The sequence below is a fragment of the Acanthisitta chloris genome, unplaced genomic scaffold (genome assembly GCF_000695815.1).
Source record: "Acanthisitta chloris isolate BGI_N310 unplaced genomic scaffold, ASM69581v1 scaffold11586, whole genome shotgun sequence".
Classification (NCBI taxonomy): Eukaryota; Metazoa; Chordata; class Aves; order Passeriformes; family Acanthisittidae; genus Acanthisitta; species Acanthisitta chloris.
This window is the reverse complement of record NW_008679785.1, coordinates 35258-49880: the sequence shown is the minus strand read 5'-3', so window position 1 is coordinate 49880 and position 14623 is coordinate 35258. Positions and strand designations below refer to the sequence as shown.

The following is a 14623-nucleotide window of genomic DNA, read 5'->3' as shown; positions in this document are numbered from 1 at the left end:
TCTTGTCACTCATGGCAAGTCTGGTACAAATTAAGTAGTTAATCTCATGGGTAGCTAAATTTAGGTTTAATGCCTTATGCTATTTGAAAGCTGATATTCTCTGTAGCTTTGAGATGCTGGCTCTTGGATCTGAAGGATGCTGATTTCAGCTCCTAAGGATACCACTTGAGCCTCTGAGAAATGGGGACGCAAGGTGGCAATCAGAAATGACCAGCTTGCAGGAGAGACCATCTTGTATGATCAGCTAGTAGACAACAGATGTTTGATACTGTTCACTGAAGTCTTCCAGTAAAATTATTTTCTTAGTCCATGTGTTATTATAGACTGATATAGTAAGTTTGATTATTCATAAAAGGTTGTTTGGATAACTTGAAAGGACATGAACTGTCCTGAAGACAAGTCTTTTGTTTGCAAAGCATGTCAAGAATTTCCCTCTGATGCAATACATGTAAAAATAGGTAAAGTTTACGCAACTGGGTTCATGATAAGTCTTCTGTTAAATGGGAGTCACAGTCAGCTTATTTGCTGGTCGTGCTTCTTGTCATAGCAAAACACCATTTTTTAGGAGCTCAGAAATCATCTAGTATAAAAAGCCATTGCACTTAACATGAGCTTGATTATTATGTTCAGCCTCCTTTTTCTTTGTTCCTTTGTGTAGATGAAGAAAAATTGGATGACCGAGCCAAACTAAGCGTAGCTGCAAAGAGGTTGCTTTTTAGAGTAAGTATTACATTTTCTAAATATATGGCTGAATTAAACAGTTCACATAGACAATATGCTGAAGGAACCCAAAGTGCATTAGAATGAAGTACAGTGCAGTGAACCAAGTCCAAGCTGCATAATGTTTTTTTCTAACTTCATTTCCCTACCTACACAGTAGACATGTTACTCTAAAGCCTTCTTTAAGAATGTCCTTCAGAAAGGTGTGTAGTTAGTTTTAACTCCATGATGCATACTGTACAATTGCATCCTGCTTCTAATTCAGAGACAGGCATTTGGGAACTTTACTGCTCTGCATGCAAGAAAACTGAAAAGAAAGTATTGTTTTGGAACTTTTCTTCTGTAGTTTTAATTATGACCCGTGTCCTCTTAGGAAATGGAAAAATCCTTTGAAATGAAAAATATTCCTAAACCACCTACAAGAAGTTCAGCAGTAGAGAGAAGGCTGCGGCGTTTGCAGGATAGATCTCACACACAACCAATTACCAGTGAGGAGGTGGTCATTGCAGCTACGTAAGTTTTGTTCATGTCTTGTCTCTAACTCTGGCTCCTGCTTTTAAATCTGGGAATAAGTTCCATACCTGTGGTGCTTATTAGTTTGAAACAAGGAAAACATTTATCGTTAAGGGCCAACTTCCTTGAGAACCACAGGGGAAACTATATTGAAATTCCTTTTTAAATGTAGAGGTACTAATAAAGCACAACTTGTATGAACCATAATTTAGCAGAAAGTTTAGGAACCTGTGGATTAGGTAAATGGGATTAATCATAGCATTGGTTCATAACTCCAATGAAAAAGATACTTTGCGCTGAGGGAAATCTGCACAATTTCTTATGGAATGTCTATGTATGTCTTATGAAATCTCAAATGTACTTTTTGAAAATGCATTTCTTGCACTCTGGTCATATATCATGAAGGTTTCCTGCAAAAGGGAAAATCATTTTGGGGGAAAACTAGACAAAGGTGAATGGATGTTCACCTAATGGTCTACTAAAAGGTAGTTTATGCTATGGATAATAAGTAACTTCAAGAGACAAGCTGTTTGCTCCTCTAGGTTTTTAGTTCTTTCAAAGTATTTTAAATTGTTTTGCAATGGTCACAGCAATAACTCAATTCATTAAAAATCATCGCTGTTTGTTTTTTTCTGTTTTGTTTTGTTTTGGTCTTTTCTGTAGTTAACACTTAATGTATTGCTTTTCTTAATGCTTTTTTCTTCTCTCTCCCTGTGAATTTTCCCTCCTTGGCAATTCTTTAAAGTGAAACTAGCCCTGCTTCACGTTCTGTGAATACCCACACAGTAGTGACAAGAGTACCTAGTCCCACTGTAGTTAAGAGCACTGTACAACCTACCAGGTACCGGGGGTAAACATGCATGTTACATGGAGCACAAGATTCCTCAATAGCAGATGCATCTTTAAAGTCTTGAATGCCTTTTCAATGTGTCGAGTCAATACTCATTTCAAGAATGTTTAAAACATTTGTCAACTTCATTTATGTTTGCATGATAAAGCAATGCAGCTTTTTTTTTTTGTCAAGTGTCTGTTTTCAGGACCCTTCTAACCACACTCACCTGTTCCAGAAGAACATTCTTCTTTGTGAAAGAAATGAATTTGCATGTGAACAAACCTGGCAGAACCCTCTATGCTGTTGTATTTTTTTTATATGTCATCCTGAGATGAAAATACCAAAGCTGAGTGCTTGATTTCACAAGGAGTACATGGCCTTTGTCTGTCTCTACATATATTTATTTTTTTAGCTGGCAAAATTAAAGGAACTGTAAGAAATTGCACCACCTGTAGGTAATGTTGCAGAATACTGTTTGCCTGTTCTGAATGAGAGAATTTTAGCAGAGACAATGACAGGAAAAAAAAAAGAGAATACTACTAATTCCATAAATGTGACAGAAGATGAGCAATAAAATATTTTATTGTAGAGGTGAATAAAATATATTATTGTAGAGACAAATGCAGTTACAGCTTTTATGAATGAATGTGTCTAACTTCAGCATTGGTCAAACAATCTTCAAAATCAATGGACTATGTTTCAAAACTATTTTGTATTGCTAAGTTACCCCAGATAACTCAAAACAAGACAGTCTGAATTCTGTTCCACTTCAAATTACAAGAGGCATTGCAATTTATGCCAACCTAAAAGCAGCACTAACCTGGAGTTTGTCTTTTATGTGTTTTTATCGTATATGGTCCACAAATTATTTTCAATAAAATTGAATTTTACATAAATGGCACTGTAGGACCTGTGTTTGTTCTACAGCAGCATCTTAAATGTCTTGCCATATAAAGAGATTGTCTGAAAAATCTCTCTTCAATCCTGAGTTCTCCTTTAAAAGAAAAAATTGGTGTCCTAATCAAATGAATTTTGAATGAAAATTAAACTTTTTTTTTTTTAAAGTCTTCAGCTGTTGAATTAGAATTCATCATGCCAATGTTGAACCACTGCATACCCACTTAGGCTGCTATATTCCATTGGCTATCATGCTTCACATGCAGTTCTTCTGCTTCTATCAATCAGGTTGAGACTTTAAAACTGCATAATTGCTCCTTCAAAACTAATTTCCAGTTCTGTTTCTTCAGCTTGCAGGCATCAGCACACCAAAAAATTTTAGCTAAGGAGGAGATAAGAGCAGCCAAAGAGGCAATGGGGCAAGATCAGTCTGATGAACCAGACTCTTCCACCTTGAGTTTGGCAGAAAAGATGGCTTTGTTTAACAAACTGTCTCAACCAGTATCCAGGGCCATCTCCACAAGGAATCGAGGAGATCTGAGGCACAGGAGAATGAATGCTCGTTACCAGACTCAGCCAGTCACTCTTGGAGAAGTTGAGCAGGTAAGTGCCATGTTAACTCTTTTGCTTTTGTTTTTATTGAAGAAAACATCTTCAGTGTATGATGCTCTGTCAGCCAGCCTGGTCTTTGTTTTGAGCTACACACTGAGGTCATGACATAGTCACAGGAAAATGCTTGTCAGGAAGCAGTCTTCTGACACTGGGGAACAACATCCCCTAAGTGTTCAACTTTATTGGTGTGGTTTTCTTTTTTTAAGTAATTCAAGAGTATATCATCTTCCTGCTTGGTGCATGCTGGACCTTTCAGTATCTCTCTTTTCTGGTAGAGTATTAAATGTCTTCTAAAAGTAAATTCTTGACCTTAGGGGTAAAAACCATGACACATACCATTGTATTTTCAGGGGATTTTTGAGCTTTGTCATGTGCAACTTTCAGGCTCTTTCACAAAAGCACTGTGTATTTCCATTATTAATCAGGACATATCCTGTCATTTTCCTCTGGGAGGGGACGTTTATTTTTATCTTAATTTTTTTTATTTAAAAGCGGAGTATGTTTGAAATTCAGAAAGTCATGGTCAAAAAGAAATTATTTAATGTGTGCAGTGGAATTTGGCTTGCTGTTCTGAAATCTTCATGTAACTGGAACTGCAAAGGAATGCCTTTTTAGTGAAGCCTGAGCAGAAGGCAGCCCAGCAATGGTCTTTCAGAGCTGTTCACAATAGCAGCAGCATCAGTCCCTTAGTATTACAGCTTTAAAAGAATTCACTTCAGCAGTGAAGCACAACTCCTATGGATGTTGTATTTCTAGGGATGTGGAGCAATCTGAGCATTAGAAAGTTCCCACCCTTCTCTTTCTATGTGCTTCATTCATGATTATCCGTTTTCCATACTATAATAATAGAGTAGTGAGAAGGCAGGATTTCTCTGAACATATTGGTGCAAAGCTGTACAGATATATAACTGTACTTTATGCCTATTCTGCTTGCACATGAAGTAGTAATAAATGTTTGACAGATTTATTTTAGCAAAATTTCCAGACCTTACATAGGCCTTTTTCCATTCACTTTCTATGTGCCAATCACTGTCACAGCCTCAGGCCTCTTTAATGGTTGTGTCACTAACTTGCCTGGGTGCCAGGAAGGTGATCAATAGAAATGGGCTGGAGAGGATGGGAAAAAAAGTGACAGTCACATTAGTTTGTCAGAATTTTACAGAACAAACTTGCTCTTCAAGCATGTTTTGTCATCTCTTTCTGAACCTAGCAAAAGAAAACAGAGTTGACTCCAAAACAAGTTCCATGGGGGTGTATTTTCAAAAAGTCTTTCCATAGTAAACTGTTCATTTGGAGTGTTGGGATGTTTTGAAGTACAGTTGCAGTTTTTCTAGAAAGAAACAAGAGACATCAAAATAAACAACTAGAGGTTACATTGCCAAAATGCATAATTGAAAATGTAAATATCTTGTAATTAAAGCTGAAGTCACTTTTCTGATCTCCTCTAAATTTCTAATTCTGATAGATGCAATGGAAAAAAAATAAACTGGTAACTATTTTCTTTTCTTTCTTTGGACTCTTTGAGCTAATGTAGTAGTCTTTGCTCTGCTTTCCAATCTGCTTAGTGAGTGACTGTGTTGTCCATGCTTTATGGAGTCTGCATGTGCTTTTTAAGTTCTGTGCTGATTTCTTCCTACTGGTGTGTTTTTGTCCATTCCTTTTGCATGCTGTTCACTAGCTCTGCAGTTTGAGAAAACAATGATAGAACCTCTCCTGCTGTGTGGCAGGCATGTTTGTCACTCTCTTTCATAGTTTTTGTCTCCTTTGGAAAAGATAAAGCCAAGCTCTGCATTTCAGAAAAAAGTTGCATCTTAACTTTATAAAATTATTACATTAGAAGAGTAGAAAAGATAATTGTTCCACTGTGGAGGCTGGCAAAGCAAGTTTGGAGGTATTTTTAATATGCTTCTTAGGTTCAAATACTTTGCTCATGACAGCCAATGTCTATATTTGAAAAAGTCCTGCATGAAAGTGATTTATGTGGCAGAAGCATCAGGAATGTCTGCCCTGTGTAAGACAGCACAGCGCAGTCTCTCTCTGGAGCTGAGCTAGCTCCAGATCTGGAAGCTGCAGAACTGTATAAGAGCAGAGCTGTGCCAAAGCTAATTAGTCCTGCTGAGATGCAGAGTTGATTAGCCTGGGCACATGGCATGTCATCCGGTGTCTGCAACCTGAACTAATTTCTTCCCCCAGTGCTGTGAGGTCCCATGCCAGTGTGAGCCTTTTCACAGAGCCCTGACACAATGTCATGTTGCATGTGACACACACACCCCTTATTCCTAAAGATGTTGCTGTTTACCTGTAGTTGTTTTTTTCCCTTGTGTGGAATAATCCATCTGCAGCCAAATTCTGGGGACATTGTTGTTCCTTACCTGTTTCTCGTCTATACTGATAGAGCACTAGATTCCTATGGAAACATACCTCCAAAGAACTGATGTGATTAGACTGGTTTCTTGGAATTGATCATTTCAGAGCTTTTAAGTCCTGTTTGGGTTTTTTTGGTGGGTTTTTTTTCTTGATAGGTACAAAATGAAAGTGGAAAAATTGCTCCCCTGTCAACTGCAGTTGCAACATCAGTTTCAACGATGGCATCTGCCCTTGCCCCGTTGTTTGGTGGAGACCTGCACATGAAGCCAGGTAGTGATGGAAGCATGAGTGCTGCCACTAGAGCCGATTTGAGATTCCACTCTTCAACAGAAAACTTGGACTCGTCAGGAAAACGCACACAGAAGTCAGACCAGTGGCAGCCCTCAACAGAAGCACTAGAAAGCAGAAGAGCATCAAAGAAACATGAAGAAGAGAGAAAGAGGTTTCTGGGACATGAAGCTAATGAAATTACAAAGTACAGCTCCTTTGAGGAAGAAACCACACATCCTGAAAAAACAGGAGACCACCATAAAGAGACAACATACAGCTTCCTGAGGAAAGGCAGCATGGAGCTGTTTAGTTCACAGACATTTTTTCAGCCTCTTGAACGGAAGGAAATGGATACTGGCATGCAAGGTAAATGGGAAATCAAAGGAGGACAGTCCTTTGAAGGAAAGATGGATTTGGAAAGTGTTATGAAAAGCAAGACTTGGCAAAGAGGTGTAGTATATATTTGCTATTGGCATAGTCTCATTCAGCAATGGTGTTTCCAGTTTTGTCAAGGCTGGTTATGTTTCCATTTTTTAACACTGCTTCAAAGTAGAGAAATGCCTGTGAGGTCTTAAGTTTTATAAGTACAGTTTTTTCTTTTTTATTATTTTGATTCTTCAGCCTTTAAAGATGGCTCAGTTTTATTCAAATTTTCTTACTTTGAAAGAAATGGTATTATGTGCTGAAGATAAGATTTATCCTTTCTTTTTTTGCCCTTGCCCTCTGAAATGCAGAACAAACTAAACTTGCTGCTCTGGGTCAAGTACCTGCTCTTAATTGTTGCATTGTTGTACATATATAGTTATGAATTGCCTACAAATGTGCATACTTAGCTAGTAGTGGATAATTTTCAGATAATTAATTCTGCAAAACTAATATTATTTTCACTTCAGTGTGGTGACAAAATACAAATCAAGAAATCACAGAGCAATTACATTTCTATATACACGGCATAATTTAAACTAAAAAAGTAAACTTAAAATGCTTTGAAAATAATCAGTGGATTTGATCATTGCATAAAGCCTCCTATTCTGTTGAATTTTGAAGGATGCTGTATTATTTTTCTGGTTTATTATGATGGGTGACAGGACCTCAGTACCTTGTAGCATGGGGGGAGCATTATTGTCTTCCATCATGTGAGGTTTATTTGTTTTTAATTTAATGGTCTTCACACAGGCATAGGGAGGCAGGTATAGTTCTGCCTGTATTCCTCAAAAGCAGTATCCCTTTTATCCAATTAAATTTTGATGACTGCAGATGAGATGGAGTCTGGAATAAAACAGGAGCAGTCATGTATCAGAGGGGTGTTGTGCTTGTAAAATTTCAAGAGAGAAAAATGAAGCTCACTTATATTTCCTTAAGGATAACCATAATTGTGCAGTTATTTTTCATCAAGGTAGTTTTCCTGTGGCTTAATTGCTGCTTGGAAAAAAAAAAAGCAAAAAAACCTCCAACACCCTCCGAGAAAATAATACCTCTATTAAGCTATTAAATGTTCTCCAAGTATGTTACTTATGAATTAAACTGCTTTACCAATAAGTTAATTTCTTGTTTAAATATTGTCTGCTTCTCTTCCCCTGCTCTTTGTTCCCTCTCACTTTCATCTGTCCATTAGTTTTCCTGTTGGTGTGATGATGGGAGCAGCAGTTAGTGCCTCATCCATATGAAGTTCAGAATTGTGTATTGAACGTGGTATCTGTGGCTTCATGTGAATGTTAGTCACAGTCTCTGCAGCAAATAATACTGCATGATTAGTCTTTGTACTCTAGCTCAGCCAGAATTTTTTCCCTGTTAGGTTTATATATTATATGAATGTTCAAAAAACAGATTTGCTGCTTCAGTGTTAGTAATATAAGATACCTTTGAGACTTGATCCAAGTCTAATTGAGCACTTCTCTTCTGAATGGGCAGACCACGCTGAGCCTACTTCTGAACTCACCAGCACATCAGCAGTGAGGACAGTTTCACAAAGTGCAGCTGCTGCATCCTGCAGACTGCAGGAGCTCTCTGAACAATTGGAAGGCAAATTTTATAAGAATTCCTGTGAGACGTTTTCCATTGGAGAAAGCAAAGCACAAACAACTGAGGATGTCCTTGATAATTCCAGCAAAACCATGTCAATTAAGGAAAGGTACTTAAATTTCACTTCTTTTTTTAAAAATGGTCTCATATATACAGTTATTAGACTGATGATGGTATAAAAAGAAGCTTTAAAACTGTGTGTGGTGAAGCAAAGTAGTGATTATTAGGCTTTATTACTGCTAACAGCAGAAACATGCAGTTAATCTGCCTGACACACTTTTAAAGCAGATGATGGTGAATGAGAATTGCCAATCAAGAGAACACAATAACCTAGTTTTGAAAGAGCCTCCTGAACAATCAATATGTATTTCAGAAAATTAAGGTTGTAAAAAGACAAGTTTTAGTTACATTTACACTCATATACTCATTATCCTTCCCCAGGTTCTGCTTTCAGTCACAACAGGTATAATGTGATTCTTTCTTTTAATAAGCATTTCTTGTTGTACTATGGGAGTCTCTTACTTAAGCCAAGTATAAGGAGTCAGGGATAGACTCTGTGATATTGTATTTCTCTACTTCAGAAATACATGGTTGCCATTTTGACTTCTGAGAACTTACTGTAGGGATTTTAAAAGGAGAATAAGTAGAACAGAGTTGTAGGAGAATTATAAATACATTTTCCAACCCAAGATCATTCTGATCTGAAACAAATGCTAAGTGTCCTGCAGTTGTGCAGACAGTAGGAACTCAGGGCTGAAGCTCCAATAGCTGCTGTTGTACTTGTAGAAGTTTTTCTAATGTAGTTAAGGCTTTGAGAGTGTAAATTCAGTTCCAGACTGTAAAAAGGTATGGTAGCAGTTCAGTGAGTAAAATTAAGATTATTTGTTTCAAGTTGACAAATAGGCCTGTTTTTACATCAGTTTTTCTGCAGTGAAAGCAGGACCAATAAATAAAAGTAGCTGCTTGATTAAAATGATTCCCTCACTTGGTGAGGTGGGTGTGATATCAGAGTTCCCTCTGAACCTTTTCTTTTTCCAACATGATTCCAAAGCTGCTGCTTAAATTCATGTATTTCTAGGAGGTATGTGAATCATCCTCATTTATAGAGCATCCCCACACCCTGTTATCCCCTTTAGACAGCAGGGCAGCTACAGCAGCTGTGCAGTCTTAGTTACCCTTCTGAAAGATGTACTTACCCTTTTCAGTTTACTGTTGTTGTTCTGTTTGAAGCAATTTTCATCCCCCTCTCCATATCCCCTCTGTAACTATGTCAGTTGTCTGGGCAGATGAGGTTGAAGACCAGTAACTTCTGGTTTATAGGTGGTAAATGATTTGCCTTCCCTGGTTCTGGTGGGGAAAAAGAGGTTGGAGGGAAGGGAAGATCCAAGTATTGGCAGCTGTTTCAGTCCTAACTTTAATGCTTCAGTTGAGTTGATCTCTTGAGGAACTGAAGTAAAAGGCTGTCAGTCACACTCACAATCAGGAATCGCTTTTGTTAGGCCTCCAAGACAGTCCCAGAGCTGACAGAAGAAAATACGTGCTGTCTTGTCAGGAGTTTGTATATCCTGATTCCACAAACATCTGTAAATAGCTGAGCTGGTATCAAAATGGTTTAGCCTTCCAAAATACCACAGTAGTCTACTTCTTGTCCCAGAATTAAAAAACTACAACTAGTCATTTTCTTTTACTTGGCTGTAGGCGATGCCAAGTATTCATAAACATCAAAGAACATTTCTGCTAAATATTCACTTACTACACTTTGGTATTTTTTTTCCCTTTTACATTCACTAACTTCATCTTCTCGTCCAGTCGATTTTTCTGGCTGTGTCAGACATTCTTTCACCTTATGGAAGAACAACTTTTCCACACATGTAATGGTATTTGGGCAGGATGCATGAATGCTGGTCTGGACCAAAGTGGTTTTCCACAAAGACTTACTTCTCTGGACTAATATTATCCTTGTGGAGTGAGTGCATGCCTGGCATTTTAAAAATTACTTGTATTATACGGAAGAATGAAAATCATGACTTTTCAAGGAAGAAAGACCTATATTTTCTTCTCCTTTGTGCATTTATGGAGACCAAAGTTGCTAGACACCCATCCTGTCAGCTCTGCTTTAGAAATCAGCTGCATGCAATGATCACCATTAAAAAAAGCTACAGGTAACTCTTAATTTCTTGTGGACCTCTTGCCATCATTCACATCTTCTCAGGAGGAATCCAGCCTAAACTTAATTTTCAACCTTTTTTTGGTGTATGGGTGCCACAGCAAGACTTTGTTACACATTCTGGTGTCCAGTGTATTGAATTTATGCACTCTCTTAACAGTTGGCTTTCTTTTTGTAGTTACATATCTCGGATTGGCCTCCAGGATTTAAGTTTTATCTGAAAAGAGCTGGTCAGGTGCAGCCAATAGAGTACATGTAAAAGCTAAACCTACATCCAGTTTATTCTATCTCAAGGATAACACTATCAGCTAAGATACTAAAATATTGCCAGAAAAGAAAGATGTGTCATTTTTGACAGTTTTTGCCAGGACTTTTGACAAGGCCTTTCATACAGTGCTTTGTTTAGGCAAAACCATTGTTCAAATCTTGTTCCTGTTTCTCTTCCGTATTAATCCAACAATTTTGCCTTCAGCTCTGAAAGATTTTGCTTTGAAGCCATCCTGACACCTCTGGGGTGACGATCATTCTATCTTGATGTCACACATTCTGTCTCAGTAGCAGGTGAAAGGAGGACTCAGAGCAAGCTGTCAAAGATGGGCAGATATATGAAAAGCTTTTTTTCTTTCAAGCAAAGAGTAATACTTTATTTTTTTTTTCCAGATTGGAAAAGGAACTTTTAGAGGCAAAAGCAGTCTGACTAAATTGTGAAAGCGAATAATGAATGATTATTCATTATTTATCAAAAGTGGGAAACTAGATGTATGCAAAGAAATCAGTAAGCAGCAGGACATAAGGAAATCTACAACTTAGACCTAATAATTGCCTTGCTTATGGAGACTTTTCAAAGAATCAACTGCTGTCTACTTCGAGTTAAGCTACTGAGCTGGTGGGCTTGCCTTGTATGAACCATTTCAGTAGTTCTTGCATATTTATTCACACAAAAGGGTGCCCTCCATCCAGTTGTTACTGGGTCAGGGCAGTCAGAGTTTACTGCCATTTCCATTGTTCAAAAGAAATGCATGGCTTTAGGTTTTACACAGCAGTGAAGTTTTCAATGGTATACAGAGCTTACATATTTCTTGAAGTGGTGATTTCATTGCTCAAAACAGACAAACATGTTTTCTCACTGTAGGAATGAATTGTTTCATTATATATATACACCAGTGAAGAATGGAGAGCTGGTGTGAATCCATCCTTACAGCAGAGAAGGAAACAAAATCTCCAGAGACACAGAATTATTCTTAGGATAGTAGATTTTTCTCTCCCTAATCAACCAAGCTGTTTGGGTCAAAGGTCTAGGGCAAATACCCTGCAGTAATGTTAGCTTAAAAATAAAATTTTAAAAAAAGACTTTTATTCTCTGCCTGCTATGGTGAGCAGCTATAGTCATTTTAAAACCAAACCCATCTTAGGCCAAAGCTGACCAATTATTTCCAGCTTCAATTACTGCAGATCATTTCTAAGCAAAACTAAACTGAGAGAACATAGCTACTGAAGATAATTCATTGCGTGGTGGCAATTCAGTCCCATCTTGGTCTCCTCTACAGTTTCACACATGCATGGATGCACTCCTGAAGATTAGGTCTGGCAGTGAAATCTTATATCCATTCTGGAAACAATGACTATGGCCCCAACTCCTTATTGTGAGTCCTTCTCACCCCTACTCATCCCGTGCTGTGAGTTATGAAGCAGCCAGGCAATGTGAAGCCTGCCAGCACTGCCTGCTTGGGCAAGAAGAGAGGAAATAACTGCTTTCTGGAATACTAACATTCTTTCTGCCATTGTATTCTGTGGATTTGCTGTTCTCTGCATTCTTAGTTTTCCTCAGATTACTGCCTTAGGACCAACTGATCATCCTTGAATACATCAGCAGCATGGTTGCACCCCCTGGATTTTTATAGGAAGCAGCAGCCTGAAACTTGACTTCTCTCTAGACCTTTTCAATTCTACCCTTTCCTTCTCCTCAGAGTTTCAAGACAAGACTTACTGTGAGGGTAACAGTAATCACATCTCTGAAAAAGAGTCTCCATAACTTGTGGTCAGAATAGGTTTAACTACTGAGCCTGTCAAAATATTAATAGGGTTAAGGGATTTGTATAATTCTTCCTGAAATATCCTAGATTAATAAAAGGTATGTAGTAAGACATAATTCGATGCAACTCTTTCCAAAAGTGCTGCAGATACACATCATATGGATTCCTAAGGAATTCATACAAATGTTAATTTCTGAGGAAGGTAAGCTGAAGGTTGTGCCTGTGTACACCTAGTATTCCTGACTGACTTTGCCTACCCTCAAAACTAATCACCTCATGGTTTGTGTGGACAAATAGGTTCTAATTCTAGCAAAATAAATGTACATGTTGTCCCCACCAGACCCAGTCAGTTTCTCTTTGTGCTATATTCAGAATTTTGCTCAAGATTAGGAAACAGCACTTTGAAAAGATCCTACTTACTGAGATTTAGAGTAATCCACATTATAAATATAAGACATCCTTTAAATGAGTTGAATCTTGCTGATAGATTTCACAGCTGTGGTGTACTTAGCACCAAGTTATTAGTGCATTGGTACCATTGATGTGTGTCAGAGCAATGCCTGAGCTAAGCAAGGAGATACTCAGTGATCCCTGGGAGTCTGACCTCAGTCCCTGGAGTTGTACTGAAAGCAGTAACTGCAGAGCTGTCCTTTGATGTGCCTGACAAGACCTAATTGGTGTGTGTCTACTGAACAGAGCTCTTTCTTCTTGGCTTTTAATGAAAATAATTTAATTTTTTTAAAATTAGTACAGTGAAGACCAAAGGTAGGATACATATTTTTAACTTTGGACATCTATAGGATAAGTATCCATAGCCAAGCTAGTCACTCTCTGTGCCTTATTGACAGAAGAGGAGGTAAAAAGCAGTAATCTATTTGTAAGTCAACTTTAGGATAATCTGTGTTTTACCATGGTCTTCCTTGACTGTATTGGCAGTTTCCACTGATTATACAAATTAACTGAGGTGCCTGTCACAGATCTACATGTCTGTGTTTTGGAAAATGATTCCCATTCAACATGTACAAGTAAAGGCTTAGTATTCGTTTGTGGGCTTCATATGAAATGTAAATAACTATAATTAATGTCAGAAAACCTAATTTCAAATTATCTTGAATGCAACATTAGTGAAACCACAAGGGTATCTTTTGAGGATAATGGGAAGTACAGTGTTTAAAGCTGCCTGTTGGCGTGGTTTTCCTTCTAGGCTGGCATTGCTGAAGAAGAGTGGTGAAGAAGATTGGAAGAGCAGGCTCAGCAAAAAGCAGGAGTATGCAAAAGTGCCTGCCTCTGAGCGTAGTGCACAGATGCAAGAAGTTGAGCAGCTGTTGAAGAAGGTAACTCTGTCCTTGTTTGGGAAAAACATCTTGCTTGAAATGCTTTTGCTTTTTGAAGATACATCCAACTAGACAGGCATGCTTAATATTAGCTACTAGCTCCTGCTATTCCTCTTGTTGTCAGACTTGTTTAAAAAAGAATTCTCCCAACATGAGAGATCATTAAATGTGAGTATCTTCACTGTCTTGGGACATAAAATACTGGTTACAGTGTCTTCACATCAGGAGATTATGAACCAGTAAATGGGTCTTTAAGGCTTCTGGAACAAGTACAGGTATAATGATTTAAGCCCTTCCCCTTTTCCCCCAGTGAAATTGCTTTAAGACTTAGTTCAGGTGTTTGCCTATGTATGGTTGAGCTTGTAAAAATTTCACATTCCTAAAACTGTGTCATCTCTGTGCATACACTGGGGTTTTGACTGGTAATTTTGGATCCTAGAAACACTGAAGGAATGCAGGTAACAGAGCATTCATGAGCCATTTGGCTTTTGATTATCTTGCATCATCCTTGGTGTTTATGGATAGCCAAAACTGCCAGGACAAGGATTTTATTTGTCTCATCAGTGTTAGTGGGTAGAGAGGGAGATGGGTAGAAAGGTGTGGAGATAAGGGAAGTCCACATTGTTAGCACACTCTGGCTCTGTCTATAGGAATGCAGGTAACAGAGCATTCATGAGCCATTTGGCTTTTGATTATCTTGCATCATCCTTGGTGTTTATGGATAGCCAAAACTGCCAGGACAAGGATTTTATTTGTCTCATCAGTGTTAGTGGGTAGAGAGGGAGATGGGTAGAAAGGTGTGGAGATAAGGGAAGTCCACATTGTTAGCACACTCTGGCTCTGTCTATAGTAAGTT

The 14623-nt window shown here is 38.1% G+C and overlaps 1 protein-coding gene across 1 annotated transcript in view; it reads left to right on the top strand.

Annotated features, from left to right (window-relative positions):
• SVIL (supervillin) overlaps positions 1–14623 on the top strand; it is a 57873-nt gene that overhangs the window by 11085 nt on the left and 32165 nt on the right. The window contains exons 8-15 of the mRNA XM_009077450.1: positions 659–720; positions 1094–1233; positions 1979–2074; positions 3313–3565; positions 5040–5063; positions 6097–6661; positions 8123–8342; positions 13638–13767. Coding sequence (XP_009075698.1) covers positions 659–720; positions 1094–1233; positions 1979–2074; positions 3313–3565; positions 5040–5063; positions 6097–6661; positions 8123–8342; positions 13638–13767 — 1490 coding nt within the window. The remainder of the gene's footprint in view (positions 1–658; positions 721–1093; positions 1234–1978; positions 2075–3312; positions 3566–5039; positions 5064–6096; positions 6662–8122; positions 8343–13637; positions 13768–14623) is intronic.